The sequence below is a fragment of the Aythya marila genome (genome assembly GCF_965140915.1).
Source record: "Aythya marila genome assembly, chromosome: Z".
NCBI classification, from domain to species: Eukaryota; Metazoa; Chordata; class Aves; order Anseriformes; family Anatidae; genus Aythya; species Aythya marila.
In genome coordinates, this window is record NC_139080.1 from 38,376,152 (window position 1) to 38,404,031 (window position 27,880).

Below are 27,880 nucleotides of genomic sequence, written 5' to 3' on the forward strand. Positions count from 1 at the left end.
CCTTGCCAAATATGTTACAATAACAATTATATTAACATTGTTATATTAACAATTTCAGTTCACAGGGAACAGAAGAAAAAGCATATTACAGGATTGTACCTTGCTCTGATAAACTTTAATTTCTTCATATGTGTGGGTCTGCCATGCTAGCTGGTGTAGTTCCTCCATTGTGTATTGGCATGTCTCCAAATGAGATTTAATGATATTCTGTGCAATTCGATCTGAGGGGAATAAAAAGTAGCTCATATGAAACACTCTGGTGAACAGTGAATTGCAATAACAAAATGTTGAAAATATTAAGGTTTTTGGAAAATGCAGATTTTCAAAAAATAAAAATAAAAGTCTTTTCTTTCCAGTGATACTTTTATCTCACTCTCTTTTAAAATATTTCTGAAGACGTCTTCTGTGAAATATTTCAGTATTCAATCCAAAACCAAAGGATGCTTCATAAATTAAGAATGCTTTTGGATGTATATATGGAAATAACAATGGATCTTATGAAATTATTTTAATTCTTTCATTCTGTAAGTTATGATGATGATGACAATGATGACAATTACTATTATTATTATTAATGTGTTCAAATAAATGTTTGGAGACTCTGGTTTGCTGATCATTTCTGTTTACCCAAAGCCTGCACAGCTGCCCACACCTGGCTACTCAGTCCTGACATAGGCATTTGCATTACTTGGGGATTACTTACATCAGAGAAACAGGAAAATTGTCTCATTTTTCTCCAGTTAGGTTTTAGCTGAATTGATTTGTGAATTAGCAGAATGGACATGAACATGGAGACTGTTGCTAGCAAGGTGTGAAAGCTGCAATGAGCAGCCTGAGTTTTAGGAGGAGAGAGGCTGGGGAATAGCTCTCACACTGTAACAGCACATGATTAAGTTACATTAAAGTTATTCTGAAATCACAGCTTTAGACATTACTGCATAGCATGGAGTGCAGGATGCAAGGGGGAAGCATTCATTGCTGACCTGAGAAACCCATAAAATTAACAGTAAACTTCTCAAGGAAGCATTTGAAAGCCACTTGAATGGATTAAAAATATTCCCACCCCCCAAAAAAAATAAAATCCAACATGAATTCATTAGCACTGGAAGTTGAAATGTCTTGATAAAGCATGCTCTAGAAACGCGATCATTTCTTATCTTGCAGCTTTGAGACCTATATAGCTAATGTAGCTCAGTGCCTTATCCTGAAGACATTGTTTAAGCTAAATGCCATTTAAGCAACGTAAAAGGTGGGAGAAAAAGAACAACCCTGATCTGAAATAGTCATTTCAAAGCCTGCACTTATCAGAAAACATGGGAAATAAAAAGAACTCGGAATGTCATCATTTACTCATCCACATCCTCAACACTTTCTTAGAGTGGGTGGATCTGTTGTTTTGGAGTCCCAAAATAAGACTGTTGCTTTGGACAAATGTTATCTGAATTTAAAAACACCAGTAATAAGGAAAGCTGAAAAATGGTTGTAAACATATATATGCTGTCTGCAATCACTACTATAGGAGTATGAATTAAAGGAGATTTTTCTATATTACTGTCACAGTTGATAAGCTGAGAGTTAATGGAAGGGTGCTGAAGAAAACACAAAAGAGTTACAAGTTTTTGTACAAAAAGAGAGTATTTTCTCTATTGAATCTTTAGATAATAATTTAACAGATAATGCTGCCTCTAGGTTTCCTGGTGGAAGAACTGACTAGTGTAAAGATAACTAAAAGTGTATATTAGTAAGTACAGGAATCTATCATTCTTCCATGGAAGCATACAAGTCTTACCCCATGGTAGTAAGTCAATGTTGTATTTTGTAGTAAAAACCTTACAGATAAATGGACATGTCAGAATAAATTGAACAATAATTAAAAAAAAATGTTGTATAAACACTATATTTCAGATTTTTACTCCTCATACTGTTCAATTTAATGTATGTTGAAAAAAAAAAATCAGCTTTCTGGAAAAATCATAAACTACAGTAAGTATGACTGTAGCAGTTTAGCTCAAGGTATAAATTTTGTATCTTATGTTCCAGAAAGTATTTAACCAGAAGGAACTGAAGTATGGTTAGAACATTTAAACCTTGTATCTAAAACACCAATTAAATAAATATAGTTTAAACTTGTATTACACATTCCCAATCTGAAAAGTGAAGAATTTTGCTCTCTATAACTACTGAGTGGTCTTTCTGTTTCTTGTGCTTTCTAGCTCATCTCCCCTAGCCTCAGCATTTGTTACACTAGGCTGGAACTATTCATGTTCTTGACAAAAGAAAATACTTGCAATATCAAATACTTTATATGCAGTATAAATACTGCATAGCCAGATTTTGAATCAGATAAGTCTGGCCTGATTGTTGGCCCGATGTGAATCTGAAGATAAGATCCTTTCATTTCACTGACCTGGAAATGTATTTAATCATCAGTTCTATATCACTGCAAAGACTCCCAGCCCCAGTCTTTTTCCTACCATTTACATATTTAACTTAGGATCAAAGATCTGAGTAGCAATTCATGAACCTTCAAGGTTTTGTAGGGATGGCATCCTGTGTTTTAGTTCTATACATTTTTTCCTTATGTACTTACGTTGAGCTGACAATAAAAAAACATTTAGATGTATGAAGGCCTAGGGCAATTGCAGCAAGCAGCAGTTCCAAATCCTGACATCCAAAGAGGAACCAGGTGCAAGAAAGATTTGAAACTCTTGGGCTGCAGGCTAGGCAAGGCTGAGTGCATGAAGGAAAGGGTATGCTGGGTCTCAGGGGAAGATGGGACTGCGTATTTTGTGTAAGCAGCAGAGGAGGCTGCTTGCTTACACTCAGTGCTGGAGTCTCTGGGAGGTGCTTTATGCAGATATAGCAGATACATGGGGTGTGCATTGCTGACATGGTTCAAAAAAACAAAAGAATTATAAGCTTATCTTGGCTTCTCAGAGGGTTCAGCAACAGAAGATGCAATGCAGGCAGAGCAAAGAATATTACTCTCAAAGGGATTTCAAAGAGCATAGCCTTCCCCCCCCCCCCCTATTTTTTTTTCCCTATGCCATTTTCAGATCTGAGTTCTTTTCACTTATGTAAATCAGCACATATCTCTGCAAATCCCATGCAGAAAGAAGACCTTAAATCCTTGGGAATAATGTAATGACATCTAATGTAAACCTGTCCTGATATATGGCATGGGTATTGTGCGAAATCCAAAACATGACACATTACTGGGAGGAGACCTAGCAGCTCTTGAGTATTGTTGGCAACTGAGTTCATTCAAAGAATGGAACAGTGAGGAAGGAAAGCAGCTTTCTACAGAGAGCAGTTGCCTTAATGCAGAGGCCATGGCCTCAGCCCCCTGGAGGTACCCTTCTGGGGGAATAGTCAACAGATATGTCCCTCCTGTTCTCCAGACTAGAAGCTTCTACCACAGTTTCTCCACACAACAGGTCTTGACTTAAGTCAATTTTATTATTTTCATTTTCACTTCATTTTGTTGTCTGCCATCTTAAGGCAGAGTTTCCAAGGGTTCCCTCACACCAGGAAGCTGCACAGACACAACTATAACTAAGAATCCTTTTTGGTTGGGTTGCAAGGACTATGAAAGACAGCACAATTCTTGTGACCTCAATATGAACTATATTCCCCTTTAAAATGTTCTCAGTCTCCGTTTTACATAGATTACATCAGGTTTGCAACATTTGCTTTATGACAAGACAAGCGAAAGAGATGATGCTGATTCTTTATATTTGAGAATCAAAGTTTGAAGCATTTTCTTTTGCAAGGAAAACCTGCAAGTGTTGAGTGAAAATTAATAACTTCAGCCAAAAGCAATCACTAAGCCTGCATGACAGTATACCATCAACATTAACAATAACTACAGTTGTAAACTGCATGATTATTGAAGCTTATTGCCATAATATGTAAACACAGATGTACACTAGGTGTTTTATTATTCCCCTTTTGTATGCATACTGGGTTTATTATATTAGGGTTCTATCTCCTCTCATGCAACATGATCACTTGATACTGAATGACACCCTTTAGGGATCTGAGAGCCACAGCATATCCTGGCAGACTGACTCTGGCTGGGAAACATGGACCACAGAAAATGTATTTCCCAGCATATATTGGAAGCATTTCCATTTTATTTTCCATTTATTTTAGTTATAAATTTGAAGAATTTTTAGTATTGTTATTCTGACTTTTTTTTTTTTTTTTCATAGAAAACTGTCTATTTTTGTGCAAATACTGTTTCATTACAAAAAGTCTCCAGTAAGAAGTATTTGCTTCCAGACTTGTAAGCTAGAAACAACATAGTCTATCAAGTAAATAGTTATTAGTTGTAACCAATATGAGGTCTTGAAAAATCAGAAATATTCAGGCAAGCTATATCTTGGAATGATCAGTTATATCTCATTTCTGTCCCATATATGCCTGCCTAGTTTTCTGTAAATACCCACTATATTAGCCATTAAGTCTCATTCATTCTTTTTCATTCTGAAAAAAAAATAGACATTTTTGGTTCATCATGACTCTGAATTTCAAAAGATTTAATATCAAATCACACCAGAGCAGTCTGTGTGGTAAACATCTATATTAAACTAAATTAAATAATAATAATAATAATAATAAAATTACAAGTGGTGTCTTAACAAGATCTTTAAAGAAAGCTGATTTTATAGATTCATCATCTGGATTATAGAAATGCCTGCCAGCAGGACTGGTTTCTCAGAACAGGAGAATTAACATGTCCAGCTTTCACAGAATTCTCCAAAATAACTGGAGAGACAAGAATTTAGTTTTAGCATACAGCTCAAACCTCCAGAGAGATGTGTCCACCAGATCCCAACCCTGCCCTGATAAAAACACTGCAGAAGAGGGAAAACATGCTTGAGATGTTTCAAACATTCTCTAAAACCTGTTGATTAATGAGAAAAATAGGAAAACTGTATTCTTCCCCAAACAGTCAAGTGGGCAGGCAATAATTTGGGACAGCTCCAGAAGAATTGTGGAAGAGGCCAGGACAGGGTGAGCTGCAGGGCTGAGTAAGCTGTGGAGGTGTTCCCCCACGGCAATGCTGATGGGGCACTGAAAGGTGCTGGGCAGGCAGGAGGGTGGGTGGATGTGTAGATACAGGCATTTACTGAGAGACAGGCCCACACCATGGAGAAGACATCAAAACTTTTGTTTAGATTCTCCTCATGTGACAAGATCTTGACAACAGCAGCCTGTGCTTTTTAACAGCCCTACTGCAAGTCATACCTCTATTACATGCCTCCGATGCCAAAGCTAGTTCCTGAAAGCCTTGCCAAAGATTATGGTAAGATAGATGGGGGAAAAAGTAACAGAAAATGAAACTTAAATCAGAAGAATCAATTTAAGAAAGAAAGACAAGGAAGAAATAACTTGAACAATGCTGTAATCCAGTGTGTAGGAGAAATCAGCAGCACTCAGTGAGACACAGAAAGGATGGTGGACAATGAATTAATTGGGACTTTGCAATACAGCACTGTAAAATAAAGTAAAATATGCAGAAGAAGATGCTCAAAATAAGATGAAAATCATACATCAGGAAGCTGAAAGATTATCTGTCAAAAAAGATTTGTTCTAATTCAGAAAAACAGTTGTGGATTTCTTGAAAGAAATACTTTGTATATGCATGTAATTCTATGGTCTGTGAAATGTGACTGATCAGACAAGATTGCCTCAAAGCTTGTGACCTGATGAAGCAACAAAAACATGAAAGAAAGATGTATACATGTACTGTGAGTAAAACAAAAGCTGTACAATATGCAGAGGAGACTGGTGACAGAATAAAAATCTAGAGAACATGCTCCTGGGTTGGCAGCTTGATGGAAGCAAATTAGCCTATTAAAGCCAATACCTGAAAGAGGTCATGTGCAAATATTGATGGGAACAGTCCCAGAGCATAATGATGGATCTAACTGACACTAAAAGAATTATATTAAGCTATTAGGGAAAAGCAGCATCTCAACAGTGAAATGTGGAATATAGCACATAGCCAAGATATGGAGGAAGAAGACCATGAGAGATCAATGTTGCTCTAGCAAAAGAAACAGCTTTTAAATTTGGTCTGGTCTACCTAAAACTACAGGGACAAGAAAAATGTTTGATTCTGGAAGACTGGCCTAGTGCAATAAGCTGCAGCATCATTAGTGCAGTAAATCCATCCTGGTTTCTTATGGACGCATCACTTGCCCTTCCTCCTGTGTTCAGCTGGGTAAGAGGTCTCAAGTGTGTACATGGTGCCTGTCTACACAGGCTGACTGGCCAGCAGGCCAACACCTTCTGGGGTGGACACAGGCCTGACCATGGCTTTTCTCCTTCCCTGAGAAGGTCTGTCTTTGTCAACAGCTGAGTAATCTCTTTTGCAAAAGTTTGTGGGAATGTAAATTTCTGAGACCACTGACTGCCTTTGCTGAGGATGAACAGGAGTTAAAGAAGTACTGGGTGTGAGAAAGTTAAAGAAGTATTGGGTGATACAAATACTTGACAGTTCCTTCCTTCCTTCCTTCCTTCCTTCCTTCCTTCCTTCCTTCCTTCCTTCCTTCCTTCCTTCCTTCCTTCCTTCCTTCCTTCCTTCCTTCCTTCCTTCCTTCCTTCCTTCCTTCCTTCCTTCCTTCCTTCCTTCCTTCCTTCCTTCCTTCCTTCCTTCCTTCCTTTTCCCTACCTCCCTCCTTTCTTTTTCTTCTGTCGTGGTTTAACCCGGCCGGCAGCTAAACACCACAAAGCCGTTCGCTCACCCTCCCCCCTTCCTCTCTGGGATGGGGGAGAGAAATGGAAAGTGAAGCCCATGAGATGAGATAAAGACAGTTTAATAAGACAGGAAAATAATAATAATAATAATACAATGATGATAATAGTACTACTAGTACTAATGTGTACAAACAAGTGATGCACAATGCAATTGCTCACCACCCACTGACCGATGCCCAGCCTAATCCCGAGCAGTCCGGCCCCCTCCCCCAGCTAGCCACCCCTATATATTGTTTAGCATGACTTCAGATGGTATGGAATACCCCTTTGGCTAGTTTGGGTCAGCTGTCCTGGTCTGTCCTCTCCCAGCTCTTACTGCATCCCCAGCCTGCCCGTTGGCAGGACAGAGCAAGAAGCTGAGATGTCCTTGGCTTAGTATAAGCACTGCTCTGCAACAATTAAAACATCGGGGTGTTATCAGCACTCTTCTCATCCTAAGCCTAAACATAGCATTCTACCAGCTACTAGGAAGAAAATTAACTCTGTTCTAACTGAAACCAGGATATCTTCGTTCCTTTTCTTCCTTTCTTCCTACATTTCTTGTTTTAGGTTTCAGTAGACACCTCACAATAGGTACTCTCCAAAGGTTGTGACAGCTCAAGCATGAATTGCACCAACGGGTTAGGAGCTGTTTAAATCTGAACTACATACAGAAAACTGAACATCGCAACCTAGATAATATAAATCAGCCTAGTGCAGACCTGCAGTGGTCTTTCATCAGCTGATGAGTCAGTCCTGTCTTTTTCAGACATTTCCTTGTAATATCTGGAGATATTCAACTGCAATGCCTAGGAAAAACTCCAGCTTGGAGTCAAGTTCAGTGCTGGTGGTTATAGGTCTAGTAACTCCAAACATTGCACGCAATATTCACCAGCTGTGAATTTGGCCTGCTAAGTGGAAATTATCCACAGGATTCAGCAGTGTCTGTTTTCTACAGGCTCTTTAGTTCTTTCATTTGTCTGTCTTTTCTCATGAGAAATCCTAGGTTTTCTCAGCATTCCCTTCTTTTGCACTGGGAACTGAAGAACTTTGAAGTGTGCCTCCTAAAACACTGATAATCATCCTCAATTAAAATGAATAATGAATTTTTAATTTGCCACTTACCCTTAGGATCCAGTTGAATAGCTCATCTCAGCTTATATCCTAAGTTGAGCTCTCACAGGGATCCACTTTGAATTAATGCTGCAATAACACCACAGCTTTGGCTGGCTGCTATAAGCATGCATATCAGTTCTTAAAACTATCAAAACTCCTGCTATACATTCTAAATAAAATCTCCATTATAATACTCAAAATAATGGCAGGGTAATACCAAATTAACATTTTTCTGTGTTCTAATTCAAGGGAACTATGACCGTAAATGTAAAAATTTGTGAACAGGTTTCATTACATAGATTACCTCAAGAAATTCTGAAGAAATTCTATGGCAGTAGAGGCAGTGATTCAGGCAATAAAGAAAAGATGTGTCCTGTAGTGGCTGTCCAACATGAATATTGCATCCTTCCATCTGTTTTTACAAATGGGCTGGCTGAAAATTCTTTTTTATTTTATTTTATTTTATTTTTTATTTTATTTTATTTTATTTTATTTTATTTTATTTTATTTTATTTTATTTTATTTTATTTTATTTTATTTTATTTTATTTTATTTTATTTTATTTTATTTTATTTTATTTTATTTTAATTTTATTTTATTTTATTTTATTTTATTTTATTTTATTTTTTTAATATATTTTTAATAGAAAAATAGAAACAATTTTTCCGAAATGTGGTTCCAAAAAACAAATTAATGTTTTTATCTGTCCCTGGTTTTCTCAATAGCATAATGCATAAAGGGAAAATAAATAAATAATAATAAAAAGCTAATCAATTACAAGAAATGACAATACAGTTGAATAAAGTCCTAATTCAAAGGAACTTAGAGGATGGACCCAGAATTCAGTTAAAACCTAGAGGATTTATAAATGCTTAAAGGTCTCCACTTAATAATTCTTTCCCTGGATCTCTGCCAATTTAGTCAAAAACGTATATTTTATACTAATTAGAAATCATTTTGCTGGCAGCAAAAGCACAAACCAAGGCAATGGCTAGAGATTACAGGACATGGGCTCTACAGGCACCATATAATTATCACAAATTCATTGAGATGAACTGTTTCCTAACTTCTTCAAACACAGATTACACAATTGTATTACAATTGAGACTGTTCCAAAGCAAGAATGTGGTTTCATTTATTACAATTAAGCAAACATTTTTAGAATGGACATTGTTCACTATGAAACCTAGAAATATGCATGGAACACTTGGAATATTAAAACTCTTAAACTACAGTTGTAAGGCTTTGACCTGTAAGTCTTCAAAAGATTGGGAGAGTTTAGGAATACATTTGAGCATTTTTTTCTCTGACACAGGTTTCTATTCATTTTTTTTTTTTTAAAGATTTTATACTATTTAGGTGTAGAACTGCTTTAAAAAGCAATAACAAAGCATTCTACAGTAGTTCTATTTTCCCATAGTATGACACCTGCATTGTAGTGTCACTGTATAGAGTCAGAAATTGAAACAATTTGATCGTCATAAACAATCCCAGTGATTTCACCTATTCTGATGCTCATTTGTCTGAATTTTAGTCTCATTGCACTGCAACTTTGCAATAAACACATGCTTGTTCCTCACTGTGTTTCAATCCAACATTTTCCTCATATGTTTCCACTCCTGTACAAAAATAGTGGTGCTGCTCTTTGAAACGAACTATCAAAAATGAATGGACTAATGAAAGGTATAGGTCTCAATCGAGCTGGGAAAAACATCATAAACTACATAATGCACATTATTCATAAATATAAAAGGGATAGTAGTGAAATGCATGATATGATGAATGAAATCTACCACACAGAATGCATGTGGTGTACAAAAGTCAACTATGGCAATGGAAAATAACACTTTAGATGTTGCATGTGTACTGGGAAACAAAACAAAACAACAACAACAAAATAAAACAAAGCTTTCTGTGTTTTTCTTGTGGCTGGAGGTTAGAGAAGAATCAAACAATGCTGTATGCGATGAAAAAGAAATACATTACAGCCCCCACATTTAGCTCTTTGAAAAGCACAGGGTACATATGCATATTGTCAGTACTGAACTGTCCAGAAAAATCATGCACGAATATCAGCATTGACACTGAGGTAAAGGGGTTGTCCGGATGAGGAGGTAAGCAATTTTTCACTACTAATTCAACACACGTGACTTTTGGAGATAATATGATACTTCTATATACTACAGTGATTCCTAACTCTTCACTGTTTTGCCCCATTGATTCTCATCTGCAGTGCTGTCTTTGCTGCCTCAGAGGTTGTGTGTAAGACACAACTTTGCAAGGCACCATACGGCACCATACATCACATGCCACATACCCTCCATGCTCTGTTCCAGCCTTCTTCTTCTGAGGGTTTCTTAGAGAAAGCCAGTTACCATTTCTTCTGCTGACACTGCGACACAATACAATATAATACAGTTCAGCAGGGAATCAGCTGAACAGATATTCCTATGACTGACAGCTATAGCACACCTCAGTACTTATTATACCGCTAGCTTTAGGTTGATCTTTTTGTGTGATTTATAATATGATAATATTCACCGTACAGTGCTATTTCTGAAAAGATTATCATGATATATGGTAATATATGGGATGCATGATATGTTATTTTACATATTTTGACTGCTACAAATGGTTGCTTTCTAACTGCTTTTTGGATTCTCAATAGAATGAACACATTCTGTCAAGTTTGCTTATATAAGAAAATATATCTTTTGAGAAAAAGAGGAATTTTATGTACTTGTTTTAATGGATTAGAAATATTCCCACTTTAAAGATATATATTATCATGCTTTGGAATGTAAGCTATAGATTAATTTGTTTTAAATAATGTTTAATATATTTTTAATTCATTTGTACAATGGTCTGAAAAGCAGGTCAAACAGAACCAAACAACACAAAATATTCCCTATTCTCAATCTCAGCTAAAGATATAATTGATTTTAGGAATTTAAATACTTGAAGCAGTGGTTTATGTTTTTCAAATAGTCATAGCTGCAATTAAGATGGACCTCGTTCTCTTTGGTGCTGCACAGTCAGTAGACATTTTTCATTTCTTGAAAATATGCATCATTTTCCAGAAATTATTTAACTATATGTAACCAGAAATCTTGAGTATTCCTACCAGCAACAATTATCCTCATAAAGGGCAATATTTAAAGTGGCATTTTCTGCAACCTCTATAGTGCATGATCTGTAATGTAATCAGACTCCATTTAGAAACAATGTCAATGGACATTATTGGTAAAATTAATGTGGCTCTTTTAGTTGGCTAGCATTTGACATATAAATTGAACTAATTGGAAGAGAATTTTTTCCTTCTCTGAAAGAGAAAAAGGATTTCACTTTCAGAAATATCAAAACAAACAAACAAACGAACAAACAAACAAAAAAGCACAATCCAAAAATAACAAACAAAACACCCAAACCCTTTATAATTTACAGGAAAATTGTCTCTAGCATACAATTTTAGTCTATCTATTGCATTTTTAAATAGTTTTAGGTTAATTGCTTAATTGTATAAATTTGAACTTAGTATAGTTAAAAAAGCACATTGCATTCTGCTTATTAAACTGCTGTAATTTGCATTAAATGCAGCTGAAAATGACTTCTATAACTGATATGAGACAGATCTGAAGTCCACTGCAGATACAGTGAGGCAAAGTGGATGTTCAGTGACTTGAAAGCCACGGGGTGAATTTTTGTTTTCTAAATCTACATCAAGAGTTATAACACAAACTCTGCTCTCTCTGTCTTCTTAAGTCAGTAAGAGCTAAAATATGCATTTAGTAAAGTATAAGAACATGATCATTTATTTGCTAACATTTGGATCATTTAAACTATCAGTGTGAGAAATACATATTCAATACAGCCTTTATATAGATCTATAATTAGTCTGGTTTTGATCTGTAAATTGTCATTTGTAAATATGTAAATTTACAAATAAAGATTACTAATCTGGAAAAGATAAAACTAGAGAAAACTACAAACTTTCAAAAATATTTCAAAAATTCTGATAATTTTATGGCATTTTTGTTGGCCAAATTTATTTCTAAATATTTAAAATTCAGAACCTGCAATTATATATATATATATAGCTATTTTCATTTTAACATCAGCTCAGCTAGAATTTTTCTGCATCATAATATTTTAATTTATTCCTCCACCCTTCTGTCCATTTCAGATGAAGTGGAAATGTTTCCTAGCTGAGCTAAGCTGTCAAATTAGTTTTGAATCTTGCCATTCCCCATTTTCTTCTTTAATGTACTAGAAGTGGAAAAGATTACTTAATTACCTTAAAAAATTAACAGAAGAGGGGGTTCTAAGCTTTATTACATTAACTGAAATGAGCACAACACTGAAATATTAATTTATTCTGATTGTTACCTTTAAATAGGTAATGATGATTAGAAATAGTGCCCTAAGGGTATCTGCATGGAAATGCTCATGCTGCACATTTTTAACTGCTCACTAGATGGCAACATCGCTCTGCTGAAATACAGCTGTAAGGCTGTACACATCTGCACACATCTGCCCTGCAAAATTTGACTACCACCTTGGTAGAAGAGATATTAAAACATGGCTTAGAAAAAGAGGTGAAGAAATATTATGCAGGACTACATTTACACAGCCTTTTTGTTTTACTATGTAGTGGTCCATGGGCTTGAAAAGAAGCTACAGACAAAAGAGAACATCAACACAGCTGTTGTTAATGTCGCCTTAGGTATGGGCTTTAATTTAGAGAGTTCATTGCATTTTGAATCATCTGATCTATACAATAACCTTTGAAATAACATCTAAGTGATAAGTATACATTCTGTAGACAGTCCATTAATTTTTGATTTGGCACAGAGAGCAAGGCTTGGAGGTACAGTTAAGGGAGTTAAAGAATTAACAACAACAGCAACAAGGAAGCAAGGGAGCGAGGGAGGGAGGGAGGGAGGAAGGAAGGAAGGAAGGAAGGAAGGAAGGAAGGAAGGGAGGGAGGGAGGGAGGGAGGGAGGAAGGAAGGAAGACCAAACAAGGCTTTAAGAAAGTAAAGCCTGGTAGTCTCATCTGTCATCAAGGCAAGGAAACTTTTCCATTAACTTCTACACACCAAGGCCTTAAGGACACATTTTGTGAGGAAAATGCAGTGCTGTTTTGTAACAGATAACGTTATGCACATACATTGAAACAAGATGGTCTTTAATTTGACCAAGTTTAAAAATAAGCCTTTAATATCACACTTGGGCACAAGCATTACTATATTTTCTCTGGAGCTGCAATGGTCAGGAAACAGAGCTGCTTTTTCCCTTAAAGAGTTCCCATGCACAGGCTGATCTTTGCCTCTCTCTCTCTGTGAGGAGAAGGACATTCTATGTACAACGAAATACTTGGTTTCAGCACAGAGGCAGATTGGACCTGAGTTTGAGCTTCTACCACAGCAGGAGAAAATTCTGCCTTCCCAGACCTACAGATATAAGGGACACACAGTACCATGAACCCCTGGGACATGGGTGCCCCTCATACTGCCAGCTTTGCCTGGCTGGTGGGACACACCTGGCTTGTGTTGCCAATGGTCAGCAGGACAAGTAGAGAAAAAGCATGCTCAATTTATCCTGAATTCATCAAGCTGAATAATTCCTCTGTCCTCTGCCCACCTTGGCTACAAATCCAGCTCATGGCTCCAAACAAGATGCCTTGAGTCACAGATGAAAATACCTGTCTTAAAAGTAAAAGGAAATAACCTAGAAATTCAAGTGATGTCAAGATGAAGCTCTGCTCCTTTCTGATTATTTACCAGCTTCAGATTATTTACCAGCTTTTTATTTCCTGGGGTTTTGAATTTCTTTTTGAATCGGGAACTGGAATACTGACCGGGGCAGAGCCTAAGGCACTCTTCTGCCTAATGGGGAACTACCTGTTTTAATCAAGCTATTCTTCATCATAGGCTCTGGCAGTTACATGAGAAATTTGTTTCTGTATTTGAAAGACTGCTCTTTCTTATACTCAACATTCTCATCATGATCAGATAAGGTGCAGTTGTACCCTGGAATATTCGGCCTATTTGGAGGAATATAATAGTTCTAAATACCTCTGAAGGAGCCCTATATAACTTCAATTTGTCAGCATGTCTTTTGCCTACACTTATTTCCTGGTACAGTATTTAGAGATACTGGTAAGCATGTAATGCAGGATGAGCTACATTTTGCTTACCATGGCATTCTAATACATATATATATTTAAAGTATCTGCTGTATAAAACTTTTGTTTCTCAAAACTGTTAAAATGAACAATTTCCACTTCCACTATTAAGTCTACAACAGATCAAGGTATGTTCAGAAAAAAATAGAACTTTTACATTTAAATTAAAACATATAAGAGTTAAGATCAAAGCATGCCTGATAATTTTGACTTGTGGATAAAAAATAAGATGTGAAGAAAATAAAGTAAATGTTACATAAATTATTTGGTAGAATACCATTGAAAACATTATTTCTATATCTGAGTCAAAATGATAAGGAAATGAAGAATACTTGTTTAATTTTTGAGAGAATTTTACTGTTTGCTAGTGGACAAAAAGTAAATACTAAAGTACTTTATGCAGTTGCAGCAAATTGTTTAGTCAGGTGCAGCAGGGGCCATTGTTAGAACTTGTTTAACAAGCTTTTAACATTTTCATTAATAATCTGGAAGAGAGGGTTCACAGCATGTTAATTAAATGAGTAGATAACTCCAAACCAAGAGAAGTCACAAATCATCAATGACGACTGAGACCTAATGTAGCAGGATTGAAAAGGACAGAAAAACAGAAAAGAGAAAACAAGATTTAAGCTTAGAAATGTGCACTCAGAGGTCTCTTAATAAGAAATGTCCTATACAGTAAAAAGGTAAATGAGAAACAACCAAAGCAATAGCACTGAAGTAGTAAGCGGTGAAATGGATATTGGTTAAAATATGATGCTATGATTATAATATGTAGAGCTATGATTCTGGGCTGCCTGCAAATAAGACTTGTGAAAAGCTTACTCCAACTTTAAGGAACTCAGGGATGGAAGGATTCTCACACATTTGTTTATGAGGAGGATTGCATTCAGACAAGATCAAGTGCCTTGTCTGAATCTTGTCAAGATATGACAAGACAAGTGTGCTGGTGCTTAAACAAATACACTTTTGAAGAATTATGAACACCAGAACAACATAAAGAATGGAAGTCTGAATCTGGTATAAAGTCTTCAGTGAGGATAAGAACTAAAATGACCTGGATACTTAAAACAGCAGTTTGGAGTATCAATAGGCAGGATAGCATAAAGTCCTATCAAGCACAAAAATCAATGCAGTATTGTTTTTCTATCTCTTATATTCTCTATTCACCTACCAGTTAAGGTTATAACTTCTACTTAACATGACTTGAATTTATTTCTAAGTTTCACCAGACTAAGTAAGAGAGAGTGAAATTTAATCATATTTTAATATGAAATCAATGCATCCCACTGCTTAGAGTTTTCTTGCTTTCATTGCTAGACTGTGGCTATATAGATACTCACAATCTGCTGCAGCATTAAGAGATGTTTTCTGATTGTTTTTAAACCTTGAAAATGTCTTTCATCTGTGCTCAAATTCCGATACTTTATGGTACCTCTCTTCCATTTTTTTTTTCTTCAGTTGCATCAGTTACCTGTTATACTGCATTATCTCTCAGTAAAAATGTTACTACTCTTCTGCAGGTGCCACAAATGACATAAAAGCAGAACTGGGGTAAAATTCTAGTAATTTAGGAGCCTCAGTTCCAATTTCAAATAGAAGAGGCAATTCCAACACCTATCATCTGTTGTCAGCTCAGAGACAGGCCCTTAGCTGTGTCTTTCTCTCTGCAGTTGTGGGTTTCCCCCCTTTCTCTGCTCAGGAAAGGGAATACCAGTCTGATGGTATGGAGGATGAAAGAATGGGAAACAGGGCAGTCAAGTACAGGGATGGAACAAAAAGCTGGAAGAGAACAAAAAGCTGGGTGAGAATTCAAGAGTAATGCATTATTTCTTAGTGATCCTGCAAGAGATAGAAGTTAAACACTTTTCTAAAGCTCTGTAAGTCAAAAGATCCCATTGATTTTGGTGGAATCCTTTAGCTGTTACGGATATAATCTCATGGCCTCTATGTTGGGCTCAGTTCTGTAACTGAGCACTAATTCAATTAATGTACTATCAGAACTGCGATACTTCTTGTACCTCCTCTGAACATCTCTGGGAACATTTCCCTTTGGTACAGGGTGCTGCAGAGAAACAGATCTCAGGATTGTTTAAATTGTCTCTCAGATGGTTCCTTGTAATACTAACCACCGTTCTAGTACTGAGCTTTGAAGAAATCATTCTTAAGTAATATTCACAAGTCCCCAAAACCAAGCAGGAGAGTGGAAAAAAAGTTCATCAGTAATCTTCAGTAATCCACACTGCTACACTGTAGGTGTAGGTCTTCACTGGACAGCCTAGACCAAACATGACACAGGGAAATGGCACAGGCAAACCACAACTCCAGGGCAATCTGTAGGTCTGAGTACATGCATATACTTATACATCTTAGCATACATACACCCACGAGGAGGAAGGCCAGGCCTAGTTGGTGTTTATGGTGTGACATTAAATAATTCGTTATAAGTGTTTTTGAGCATATTTTGGTTTATTTTATTTATAACTTTATTTTATTTTTGATTCCCATTAGAGAAATCTTATCCCTTGATTATATCCTCAGCCACAACTGAGTCATCATACTTCACTTGTTCAGGTGGGAAGTACCTTTAGGTATTAGGATGCCGATCTCCTTCCATTATATGCATTTATATCAGAGGCAGTACCATCAGTTGAATTGGAGAGATAGGACTAGAAGTGTTAGATGAACAGAAATCCCTTACAGAAGAATCACCTGTTGCCATTTAAACTGTCTCATCTGACACTGAGGGCTCTATGCTACTTTTCAAATAAGAAATGAAGGGTGCTCCAAGGAATTCAGGCAGGGGTGTTCACAAAACTACCTTCATCTCTGCTGAGCTCATGAGGTAAGTGAACTTGTTCTGCATGTACATCCACACACCAGGAGCTGGTGTTTTTAACTATGAATACCCTAGATTTAGCTGCTGTGGGGATTCTGGGTGTTGACAAGAATACAGCTGGCTAGCTGAAGAGATCATTTAAGCCTCCTAGTAATGAGCTCATTTGAAGCAAATGCCACACTACTAATTATCACTTGGTTCTGATTGATTCATCACCTGCTTTGGTGCTCGTATTTCACACACAGAAGGTAAACTGCTTGGTTTAAGAGACTGAATAATTCACAGAGTTTATTTAAAACAGTATCATTTCAACTACTTCCATTTCTTTCATTTAGTTCTTGTATATGTGTGCAAATATATGTGCATATGAACATGTAATTACTGTAGAACCATGTATGGAATGCCTATAAAATATTTTAATAAAGACAATATTGTAATCTGGTTTATATTTATCCATTACACAAGAGAAATAATAATTTTCCTTACCTATTTCAGTCATGGATATCCCCGGAGCTAACTGCCCATTGTTGAATGAGCTGTAGGTAAACAAGTTTGGTACAGAGGTGAGGTCATAGATAGGTTCCTGTTTTATCTGTTTGATTCCAGTCATGTCTAACCCAGACTGATCTGGAGAAGGCTGGGCAGAATCCACATTGTAATAACCCTCAGACTTTGGCAGGTCGATGACGTGCCCATTTGAGTAGGTGCTGCCCGTTTCATTATTCAGGTTGCTCAAGCCATTGCTGATGCTGTTGCTGTAAACCCTGGCAAGGGCTTCTGCCTCGCCACTCTGCTGCTGCCGCTGTTCCTGCAGTCGCTGCTGGTGCTTCTGCACTTCAGCATATAAACTATCCCTCTGCTTTTTGGACATTCTTCCAAATTTCACAGCTGAAAAATAAAGCATAATGTAAATCATTGTCATCTTTCTTTCTTCTTCTTCTTCCTTTTTTTTTTTTTTTTTTTTTTCTTGATTCTTTTCAACAAAACCACTTCTCTGATATTTAATTTTAATATCATTTTTTGCTGTGGAAAATTATTATTATTAGAAATGAGAGAGAATGCAAAGTATTACACTGCATCTCACAAAGATGTATCTCACAAAGGAAAACTATCACGTGCCTGGATTTACAAGGTGACAACTGTTAAATTCTATTTGACAGGAGGGCCTATGTCAAGAAACTCACTTTCTACTGTGAAAGTTAAAAAGATCATGTAACTTTTTTTTTTTTTTTTTTTTTTTAATATATCTCTGTGTCCACTGAACATCAACCCAGAGCTGTAGAGCTGTATGAAATGCACAATCTCTGGATTCATATCCCATATGATTTACCAACTTTCCACAACAGTTTAAACTGTGCATTAACAGGATTAGCGCTATGGATGAAAACAAGCCCTAAAGCCCTATTATCGCATCCTTTCAATGGGGTGTTATCTTCACACATTTAGAAAAATCTTGGAGGTTAGAGTTATAACCTAGAAGACAATAACAGATTTGAAGGTAAGCAGCATAAATGAATATAATTTTTTCCACAGAGGAAAGTCTCAGGGATTTACACAATCAGTTTACATAATCTCCATGTTTAAGATCCATGAATTCCTTCTAATGAGAAAGGCAGAAAAACATCAGAGTGAAAAACAACCTTCCCAGGAATAGGACACACTGAGATTAAAATTTTCAAAAAATAAGAAGCTGATTGCAGGGGAACTATGAGAAGTATATCCACATACAGGTATATCCACATATATCCACATGTATATACAGAGTTATCTTTTATTTTTCCATCTCTCTTTAAATTCTGGCTTTCTACTAGCCTGGACCTAGGATTCTCAGAGCAGAGGTAGCTGTGCTGTAAGACAAATAAGATCTTTCCATTATGATACATCTAGCAGAATTTATCAGAGAACAGACAGGAGGACATTCCTCTGGAAATACTTGTTTTTACACATTATGAAGAGTATTTTCCAATGCTGAGTATTTCCAGTCCATTTGTAATGGAGATCAGTTCAGAATCATCACACTTAGTAGGAGAGGATGGGCTTGTCTCCCATTTTTGCTATCTCACAGTTCAGTTATAGACCTCAAGAAGATTCTGAGCCTACACATGTAGGTGAGAGTGAAAATCTTCTAATAGGAAGAACAACAGAAAAAGAAGGAAACAATATGAGAAGGATGTGCCAGAAAATTGAGGGGGTGTTAGCCTGTTCAATTTATTTGAACTTTACTTTGAGAGTTTGTTTTTCTTGTCATGACCCCCAGCTTACTTGAAGCCCTCCATAAAGTCTACAAGCCACTTCACATGGACACACAAAGGCTGTCCCTGCAACTGGCCCATAGCGCATTGCACTTTCTTACAGATGACTGGATTTTGAAAAATGCAACTCCGTATTTTCTTCAAATTTAGAGCCTCAGTAATAAAAACAAACACCCACTGTTTATTCTCATTATATATTCATTAACTGGATTCTCCAGCTGCTGTCAATTAGTATCCTGCCTCCGCACGATAAAAACGAATCTGTTACATGGCTGAGAGGTAAAATTCACATTCATTTTCTCTGCTAAAAAAATCCATACAGGCTATCTTAAACTTGCAAGAGCTCTCAATATTATTAAGTATAAACACCCTCACAGCAACAATGGGAGAAGAAAGTGATGCTGTCAAAAGAATCCCTTTCTTTACCTGTGTGCAGTGTTCCCTGAATTATAGGTTGGGAAGACAGGATTGTCAGTCATGTTAAAATACTTTTGTGATCCCATACTTGGGAAATAGTACTTTTTATGGGAAAGTACGTGCTGTTAAATTACTGAAATTTTGCTACTTTAATTTCCTCCAGGAGGAAGTGGGAGCTGAATTGTCAGAGTATATGGTATGCTAGGACCAAAAGAACTCCATGAGATAGCAATGTATCTCCCAGACTGGTGGAACAGGTAAGCAAGTTGTTTCAGTGAGACATAAAATATACTGAGGCGGGAAAAGACGTTTTTAAACAAATTTAAATTTTTAAACAAGTTTATAAACCAGGCCATATAAAGAAATAGCTCTTTATGTAACTTCTTCATCAATGACTTAATTTCAAATGACAGATTTTATGTAAATTGCTTAAGACTGAAAACTGCTGGCAGGAAACCTAATTAATATAACCTTTCTTCAAAAACAATGTTTTCTTATCATACTTCCTGACCATCTCAAATGTGTTTGTGAGCTGCACAGCCTTTGTATTAGCAGTGGTGGCTGGGGCAGGTCTGCTGTGGGCAGCTTTGCTCAAGCCTCCCACCAGACCTTCAGCATGACTTGCCCACATCTTGGAAGGTGGATCAGAGCTCTACAAAAGATCCTACCTGTGGATAAACTGTGAAGCCTCCCCCTGGTTTGATTTCCATTTTCAATGCTAAATCAACATTTCTTATATAGACCCAGACCCAGACAGGAGGACAGGAGGCAATACACAAGTGAAATAAATGCTTTTTTTTTTTTCTTTTTTCATTAAAAAATGCCAGGTCAAGTGCTCTGAATAAAATAAATGAGTTTGAAACCTTAATATTATCTTCTTTTTTTTTTTTTTTTTTTTTTTTTTTTTTTTAATAATTGCCTATTTACTGTCTTTAGAGATCTCAAGGAAAGGGATGCTTTCTTACCTCAATATTTAGCGTTATTAATATAAGAAATTATATAAACTAGAATATAAATCCACCTCTGAAGAGAGGACGGACCATTTTGTGCTTTTAATCAGAACAGCACATTTTATCAGAACAGCACATTTTCCTCCTAACTCTTGATGCTTCCAAACCAACACTGCTCTCCATTTTGTGATTCCAATACACACACCCACTCCACTCCCCCCTTCCACTCCCCCCCCCCCCCCGAAATATAACCTCCTTTGTTAACTGGCAAAGATCTGTGTCTCACAGTGCATGCATTACAAAGCAAGGAGCTTCTCCTCTCTCTTTTTCTAGAAATCTACAGGGAGTTTAAGCAAGTCAGTAGTGAAGAAGGGTTTCAAAGGGATTAGGCATGAAGCAGGAATCTGACTCCTTACCATCTCTAGACATTCCCAGGGCAAGACATTTCTGCAGTCGGCAGTGTTGGCAACGATTTCTGTTGGTTCTGTCAATTAAACAGTTTCTCTGCCTTGGGCAGGAGTAGGAGGCATTGTTCTGCTGACTCCTCCGAAAGAATCCCTAGGGGCAATGAAGAAGAGAAACAGAGTATTACCATGTGCGTATATGTGCGCACGCTCACACACACACTCACAGCCATGCTTATTTCTTATTTAGCACAATGTTATTTATGCTGTGGCTTTGCTGATGAACTAAACATGTATAGTGGAATTAAAGAACATGCACTCCCAATAAGGAGAATTTTTCTTTGTAGAAGAATATTAAATAATTCCACTTTGTTAAGAGACAAAAAGTGGAGAGTTACAGAATACACTCCTACTGTGTAATAACTACAAAGTATCATCTAGTGCTTGTTCCTTACAGAGGAAAAGACTGTCAGAATTTGTAAACAGACAACTTAAAATACATATTCTGACTATTTTCTTTCTTTAGTGAAAGATACTGGTAATATCCAGCACTGGTTATGCGTAGCATTAGAAGCTAAAATGTCTGCTGTTTAATTTAACCTGGCAAATGTTGATCTGATCTGGAGAGACCATACACTTCAGGAGTGAAAAGTAATTCAAATTCAAGCATAACAAAAGCACTAGGATTTAATGACTGTATCAAGTAAACCTGACACACAAAGGAGAAAGCAACACCGTTAGAGACTACCATGAGAAAATATAGACATTTCCCATATCAATGCAATATAAATATCCATTTTATCTATTAAAATTTTTGTAGTTATTCTATCTTCTAGAAGCTTTGGCTGGACTATTTGGCAGTTCTTTATCAAAGAACTAGAACTAATACTTAAAGCCTTATGAGCTCTGAAGTGCTACAATCATCACCAAGAGGTACTATTACTGTAAAAGTGACTTGAAATGAAAGAGTTGACTAGAGAAATGAAATCAGGAGATGAAAAAGAGAGAGGGAGAAAACATTTTATAATATTCTTTTTTTTTTTTTTTTTTCCTGTAAAATAAAGAACAGGAGGAACATTGAATCTAGAGACAGAAAGAGAAACAAAAGACAGAAAGAAAAGAAGTTCATTGGCAAACTTAACAGCTGTGGAAACAGGTAACTGCATGGCTTTGTGTTGGGAAAGGTGAAGGCTAGTCTAACAACTGCAGGAAACCACAAAGAGAATGCATCATTATTGCAGTTACACTAGTTATCAGAAGTGACACAAAAGTGGTTGTGCTTTTCTGGGTTGGTTTGTAAACAGCTCTCAGTGGAGTCAGAAAGCAAGAGCTTACTGCACTCATTAAGCAAAACCAGTGTTATCTCCATGCAGACTGATAATGATAAAATATGGAATCTGTAACTGCTGTGGTTTCTGTGAATGGCTCAATTTGCTTGCCAGGGGTAGCAAACAAACTTTCACTCAAGTCCTTGCAAACCAAATCAGGGTGTCACAAGGTGTCAGTAACAATGGGCTATAGGCATAATATCCCGCTAAGGAGACAGAAGTGGTAGTTCCTAATGTTGAGCATAAGGAGACTATTTGGCCTGTGCTGGTTTTATCAGTGATTATATCTAAAAATTAAATTAAGTTTTATGATTTGTACTGCTAAGAGAATGAACGTCCATGCATGAACATAGGGTGGCTTTCAGAAAAAATCTGGTAGGGACTTGCCTCATCCTGGCTGACCAAAACTTTCTTCTTGCTGTGGAGGTGAGCTTAATTTAACACTAGATGGATGATAATTGCAGATAATTCTTACCCACTTTTTGAACTTTACAGCCAATTTGTTTGTGACATGAGGAACATTTTCTGGTTTAGATTTTAGTGCCTCTTATGTGGATATGGATTTAAGAGAACAAATGAATTAAAAGATGTTAAAAACACACACACACAACCATCTAGCACCAACATGTCTTAACCTGCAGTGCTGTTTCTATCCATTGTCTGATCTCCTCTCACAAGACTATTTTTTTTCCCTCCCATTAAGGTTGATCTCCTCTCACAAAAACTTGTTTGTTCCTTTTCTGCCCCTCTTAGGAAAAAATCAAGGGTTACATAATGAAGTTAATCTACAGCAGGTAATTTATTTCTCCAAGGAGACTTTTGTAATTTGTTCTTCATGCAAAATATCTCAGTGTTTTCTTCAAAGTAGAGAGAAGTTATTTCATGTTTAGGGGATCTTTATACAATATTGGCTATATTTGCTGAGAATAATGACAGTTAGGGGAAGCAGGGAATGAATCATTACTGAGGCCACAAAAACTTCAAGACAGGTCAGAAGTAGCAAACACTTTGTGCCGGGGCCAGAAGAGGAGATGAGAAGAGACCTCTCATCAAAAAAAGGAAAGTTTTTTTTTTGTTTGTTTGTCTTCAAGCTTTTTGTTTCTCAGAAGAAACCTGTCTTCAGGTTTCACACTGACAGTGGAAACAATGGCAGCAGACACCATTTTTTCACTGGCTCCAGTACGCTACTCAGTCTATGCAGGTGTGTATCATGGAACTGCCACAAAGTTTATGACACCCCTTAAGCACTTAGGATATGCATTTGCAGTGGCAGAACTAATGCAGACATGCAGTGAAAGGATTTTGTGTCCCCTGGAGTCTGTAGCAATGACAGCGGCAGTGTAATCCTCCAACACAACATCCTGAAATGCTGTGGCCCTCTGGTGTCTGGCTCAAATCCACACATGCTGGTGGATACACTTCTGGTCTCTTTCTTCTGCACATCCTCTCCCTTTTAATTGGTTCACATTTCTAATGCATTCAGACAAAAGGAGCTGGACATGACCAGTGTTGGACATTAGTGTGTGTGTTGAGCAAATAGTTATATAGCAGCTGGGTGATGAAGAGTAGAGTTGCACTGCTTGAGACAGTGCTTACCTTAAGAGAGAGGTCTTGCAGAGGGAGAGGCTTCCTCTTGAACCTGATGTGAAAACTGACATCTTTCTTTTTTTTTTTTTTTCTTTTTTTTTTTTTTTTTCACAACAGCCTCACAAAACAAGATTAGACTAATTGATCTGATTCTGGAACAAAAACCATAGGCTTAAAACTGCTGTGAGTGCAAGAGAAGTTATTTATTTCAAAAAGTGGTCCTCACACAGAGCTGAGGGGAGTCATCTCCCCATAGGGTACACAAAAGGCCAGCATTAACCCTAATCACATCTACAGGAGACTCCACCCTTCATTCTACTCTTCTGTGGAGGCTGGGTATTGAGTTAATACTCTCATTTTCTGCTTAAAGAATTTCTCTCCAGTCATTTTTGTGCCAATGTTGAGGTATCAGATCAACACATGTCTTAAAACGTGTTAATCTTAAACACAAATCTTAACACATGTCACTGTTGGAAAAATATGCTTATTCCCGGTCCAGTCTCACAATAAGACAGTGTCACATTGTGGAGTCTTTGTTTAAAATTGTTAATATTTCTGAAAGAAATCTGATCTTTGACAATATATTGTTTCTTAACATGTTGGCATTAAATATTTTCATTTCTGAATAGGTGTACACAAATTTTCAGATTTTACAAATACAGAATTTCACTCTACAGAATTCTCACTCTTTCCATACAGAACTCACTGTTTCCATACAGAATAAACCAGAGATATTGTCGTCATCTTTGCAACTTCTCTTTTACATTTAGAGCTAAAATAACAGTGCGTATAATATAAAATTCTGTTTTCCCATAGGTAATAATCTATTTCCTTATATAATAAAAAGTACAGAGTCTTTTTAAAGTTGAAAACTTAAGCCTTTTTGTTGTATTTGCTTGGGGTCTGATTACAGTTATTTGAGCCAATGTCTGGGATAATATTCTAAATTTTTATTTATTTATTTATTTATTTTTGTCTCACTGCCAGTTCCTAGCAATTCCACTATGCTGGAGCTTATAGAGAAGAAGGAAAAGGATCCTTTTACACTACACATAACATAAGGCATCTTTTTCTTTTAGAGACTACAATTTGGCTTGCAGAGAATGCAAAGCGTATAAAATATGACTAAACTGACACCAGTAAGCTTTTAAGATGTTGAACTGAGATACCGTATCAACTTCTAATGCTACAAAGAATATGTAAGAAACAATCCAGTTCTCAAGCTGATTTAAAGTAGAACTTGTGTGACTTTAAGTTGCAAGTTTATTTTATATTATAAAATAATATAAATAATAAATATAAAAATAATACAATGATATAATAGTATAATATAATAATATAAATATAATAAAAATAATACATAATATAAATATAAATATATAATAAGTATAAAATACTTTTATCAGATGTGATTAATTCATGTTTCAAAAGAGGATGTAACTCTAAAGACTATTTAATGAAAAGAAAAGTAACTTGTAAAATCAGACACAGAACACATGTATATGATCAGCAGGCTTTATGGTCTTCGGTTTCTCTTGCTTGAAAGAGTGTAGAAGTGTATTATTGCATACACTAATGCCTGAGGCTAATGCAGATGATGATGACTATTCTGTACTCAAATCTCATACCTTGCAGCCTTCACATGTGATGACTCCATAGTGTATTCCAGAGGATTTATCACCACAAATTTTGCATGGTATCACTTCAATTTGCGCTGAAAAATAAGACAAATATTTTGAGTATGTAATTCTATTTCATTTCTTTCTTCCTGAAAGGAAGGTTTTAAAAGATAGAGGTAGACAACAGACAGGCTGTGTCCCCCTGTTTCCTCCCCTGATAACATAAAACTGCTTCTTATTGTACTGTATGTTTCTGAATGCTTTGATTTGGCAGAATTTAATTTCTTCATATTATGTAATTTCTGCCATACCCCACAAAACTCTTAAACAGTTTAAGTTATCTCATGATTAACAAGTTTTTCCTCATATTCTTCTCTTTTGTTTTTACTTGTTAATTTCATCTTAATTATTACTAATGACAGTCATTAAGGATCCTAAATAATTGTCTAGATTGTTCTTGCTTACAGTTTTCAAATATTCATGACTTCATTTTGCAGAGGTAGGTTTACATGGTATGTTTTGGTGCATTTTGCAGAACAGTAGAGGTGATGAAGTTTTCATATCCTTCAGATTATGGCTTCAAGACACACAAAGATCTCCCAGTAGGAGAGATAAGTTTGCCAACGATTACTTAACCTCTCTTTCTCTTCAAGCGGTTTGTTTGAGCCCCAGCTCAATAGTACTACTATTACTAGTACTTAACATCAATATCAATAATTAATTTAAAATTAAATCAACAAACAATTGATTAATAATTATTAATTATAGATTATAATTAATATTAATTAATAAGAATTTTAAAAACAAGTAATTAATAAATAATATGGATAGCTATTAATAATTAGTATTAATAGTACTACTAGCCCCTACTCAAAAATAGGCAATATCCAGACCGAGGTTAAATATCCAATAACTGTGTGATGGGAGAGTCAGGCACTACCTGAAAGTGTTTGAATATGTCTATCTTTCATATCCCTTTATAAACCAAATGATTAGAAAATTACTGTCTTCTATGTGTATATCCTTTTCTTTTGGTAATGTAGCCATTAATTTCCCTTACCTACTTTGAATTCTGCGTATGTTTCCATTTTCTACATTGTAAGAAGACATGCTCTGAAATTTAGGGAAGGATTGTACTTATTCTAGTAAGAAGCATTGAGTTGAAATGAAACCCTTTTTTTTTTTTTTTTTTTTCTTTCCTATTCATTTCTTTTCCACTGTGGAAGTATGTTTTCTCTGGATTTCTCCTGCAACCTGGAACTAGTATCATACTTGGTAAAGACCAGTACTCCTGGCAGATATTGGTTGTGGTTTAACCCCGGTAAAGAGTCACACCCCACACAACTTCTAGCTCACTCCCCACCAGTGGGATGAGGGAGAGAATTAGAAGGGTGAAAGTGAGAAAACTCATGGCTTGTGGTAAAGACAGTTTATTAGGTAAAACAAAATCTGTATGTGCAAGCAAAGCAAAATAGTTCTTTCAGTACTTCACATCCACAGACATTCAGCCATTTTGGGCTGCATGGCATCATTCAACCCTTTCCAGGAAGCATAGTTTATTCACCACATGTAACAGTTATTTGGCAAGACAAATGTCATAACTCTGAACATCCTCATCTCCTACTTCTTTCCCCTCACCTTTTATTGCTGATCATATGATATGGGATGGATCCACTAGTCAGCTGGTGTCAGCTGCCCTCACTGTGACCCCTCCCAGTTTCTTGCACAGCTAGTGAGGTAGCATGAGAAGCAGAGAGATCCTTGGCTCAGTGTAAATACTGCTCAGCAACACCTAAAATAGCAGTGTGTTTTCAACACTATTTTCATCACAATTCCAAAACAGCACAATACCATCTATTGGCTTCTATAAGCACATCAGTGATAGAAGACCACAGAAATTGCAGGACCTCTCTGGAAGGAAACAGGAGACCTGTTTACCTGGAAAGGCTGAGGTACTCAATGGCTTTTTTTCCTCAGTCTTCACTGGCAAGAGCTCTAGCTACATAGCCCAAGCTCCGTAAGGCAAAATCAGGGACTGGGAAAATGATGAACTGCCTACTGTAGGAGAAAATCAGGTTCAAGACCAGTGAGGGAATCTGAAGGTGCACAAGGGGGCCTGATGAGATACATCCACAGGTCCTGAAGAAAACAGCAAATATAGCTGCTAAGCCATTGTCCATCATTTGAGAAACTGCAGCAGTCTGGTGAAGTTCCCATTAAATGGAAGAGGAGAAACATAAACTAGATTTTTAAAAAAGAAAAAAGGAAGACCCAGGGAACTACAAACTAGTCAGTCTCACCTCTGTGCCTGGCAAGATCAGGGAGCAGATCCATCTGGAAGCTATGTTAAAGCACATGGAAAATAAGTGATTTGTGGCAGCCAACATGGCTTCACTAGGGACAGATTGTGCCTGATAAATCTGGTGGCCTTCTAA

General features: G+C 36.5%; 1 protein-coding gene across 1 annotated transcript in view; it reads right to left on the reverse strand.

The window, feature by feature from the left end:
• Positions 1-26,555, reverse strand: part of RORB (RAR related orphan receptor B) — a gene marked incomplete at its 5' end in the record, with an annotated part of 41,525 nt that extends 14,970 nt beyond the window's left edge. The window contains 5 exons of the mRNA XM_082783907.1: positions 100-221; positions 17,375-17,776; positions 20,924-21,065; positions 25,455-25,540; positions 26,510-26,555. Coding sequence (XP_082640033.1) covers positions 100-221; positions 17,375-17,776; positions 20,924-21,065; positions 25,455-25,540; positions 26,510-26,555 — 798 coding nt within the window. The remainder of the gene's footprint in view (positions 1-99; positions 222-17,374; positions 17,777-20,923; positions 21,066-25,454; positions 25,541-26,509) is intronic.
• Positions 26,556-27,880: the final 1,325 nt, after the last annotated feature.